Consider the following 2,500-nt stretch of genomic DNA (forward strand, 5'->3'; position numbering starts at 1 on the left):
ACACACACTCACACACACACATGCACACCACACATACATATTATCCAGTCAGACTCACATACATACACATACACTGTACATGTACACACTCATATACAAACACATGTGCAGGAACACTACTCACTCACACACACACACACACACACACACACACACACACACACACACAGATGTAGCATGCAGCCAGACACTCACGCAGAGAGACACTTATGGCCAACAGGATTGAATCTTTGGACAGCTCACTGTGTTTACAGCAAGGCATTTTTGCTTTGATGTGAAAGTAATGGTTTGAATGTCTAGGTAATGATTTAGTGTGCTAGTTCTGATGTTTATGTAAAGATTTATGACTGTGGTTGTAATGTTCGGTAGTGATATATGGAAACCATCAAGTGTTAAATTTGACTCACAGAGACAGAGTTAATGTACCAGGGCAACTCAGTAGGGGTCTGGCATAGAGGGACAGTGTGTGCGCGTGTGTGTGAGAGAGAATTTGAATTGAATGTGTTTTTGTATAAGTGTGTGTGTGTGTGAGAGAGAGAGAGAAAGTATGTATGTGTGTTTGTGTATAGGGGTGTGGGTGTGTGTTCCCTTCAGGCAGACGTGGGTGAAGAGGTCAGACTGCACTCTGCTCTTCTCTCCTGTGACTCACCACAGTCAACACACACTCATAATCACACACGCACTACTTCTAACCTCTCTCCTTCTCTTTCTCCCTCTCTCCTTCTCTTTCCACTCTCTCTCCTCCTGCTATCCTTCTCTCTCTCTTCTCTCTTCCCTTCTCGCTATCCTACATCTCTCTTTCTTTACACTTCTCTCTCTTCATCTCTCTCCTCTCTATGCTTCCCCCTCTCATCCTTCATTGTCCCTCTCTGTCCTCATGTCCCTCTATCCATCCCTCACTTTAATTTCCTATCCTCCACTCCTCATCTCCCTCCCTCCCCCTCTCCTCTCTCTCTCTCTCCTTGTCTCTCCTCCACATTCTTCCTTCTCTCCTCCCTCCTCCCTCTCTTCTTACTGATGAGATCAGCTTTTTCTCCTGCAAATTACTTTTAAAAAAAAAATAAAAAATAAAAGCTCTAATTGCGGTTGTAGGTTTTTCTCCTAAAGGCATGACAGTTTGCTTGACTCAATTGAATGGAGTCTATCCAAAGTACTTTTGATTAGTAATATTACAATTTTCTCGACACTGTGATTTGATGTTATATCTTAAACTACATGCACTGCTGCCATTTTTTCTCAGGGCTGTCTTGAAAAAGAGATTTGGTATCTCAATGAGACTACCCTTTAAATAGATGTTATAATAAACGTAATAAACTGACACTCTTTTCCCTTTTCTCTCCCTCTTCCCCTCCTTTTTATCTCTCCTCCCTTTCCCTCCATCCTTCTCTCTCCCCCTGCTCTCTACCCTCTCTCTCTCCCTTCTCCCCTCTTCCCCTCTTTTCTCTCTCTCTCACTCTCTCTCTCCCTTCTCCCCTCTTCCCCTCTTTTCTCTCTCACTCTCTCTCTCTCTCCTCTCTCTTCCCCCTCTTCCCTTCTCTCTCTCTCTCTCTCTCTCTCTCTCTCTCTCTCTCCCCCACAGAGAAGCAGCTGACAGCGGGGAATTGTCTGGGTGTGCTGGCCATGGCAGAGGCCATGTGCTGTACGGAGCTGCACAGCATGGCCAAGGCCTTCGCCCTGCAGAACTTCCCCGAGGTGGCCGGCCAGGACGAGATCCTCAGCGTGTCCCCTGACGACCTGGTCAGCTACCTGTCCAACGACAGCCTCAACACCAAGGCCGAGGAGCTCGTCTACGAGACCGTCATCAAGTGGATCAAAAGAGACCCTGCCACTAGGGTACAGGTGAGATTGTGTGTGTGGGTCTGTGTGTGTGTGTGTGTGTGGGGGGTCGAGGAGTTTGTTTTTGAGACCGTCCTCATCAAGTGGATCAAAATGTTCCCTGTTTCAAGGGGACGGATGAGCTGCTAGATGTGTGTGCGTCAAAGTCAAAGTGAAACCTTTATTGTCAATTTCTTCACATGTCAAGACATACAAAGAGATCGAAATTACGTTTCCCAATATCCCACGGTGGAGACAAGACATATTTTACCAATTAGGTCCACAGACAAACGTAACATTTAAGTAAACAATTTAAAAAGTAAAAATAAGAAGGCACATACAATGAAGAAAATAAGAGCAGCAAAATTTGAGTGTGCGTGTGAGTGTGTGTGAGCGTGTGCGTGCGTGTGTTTGGTCACTTTATTGTACATGACGGATATTCTGGACCACTGTGTGTGTGTGTATTGGTGTATGTGTATTTGTTGGTGAGGGACTGGAAATCTGTGTGTCTGTGTATCTGTGTGTGTGGGGCATGACAGTACACAGCTGTATTTTGATTTAGGGGAGGATAGCCATTGTACACACACACACACACACACACACACACACACACACACACACACACACACACACACACACATACAGATCTACATGGATACATACAGTACATGTACGTACACACACA

At 45.4% G+C, this 2,500-nt stretch overlaps 1 protein-coding gene across 1 annotated transcript in view; it reads left to right on the plus strand.

Moving 5' to 3' along the window:
* Positions 1 to 2,500, plus strand: part of LOC125299279 (kelch-like protein 29) — a 162,126-nt gene that overhangs the window by 99,450 nt on the left and 60,176 nt on the right. The window contains exon 6 of the mRNA XM_048250496.1: positions 1,580 to 1,839. Coding sequence (XP_048106453.1) covers positions 1,580 to 1,839 — 260 coding nt within the window. The remainder of the gene's footprint in view (positions 1 to 1,579; positions 1,840 to 2,500) is intronic.

Source organism: Alosa alosa, chromosome 8 (assembly GCF_017589495.1).
Source record: "Alosa alosa isolate M-15738 ecotype Scorff River chromosome 8, AALO_Geno_1.1, whole genome shotgun sequence".
Taxonomy (NCBI): domain Eukaryota; kingdom Metazoa; phylum Chordata; class Actinopteri; order Clupeiformes; family Clupeidae; genus Alosa; species Alosa alosa.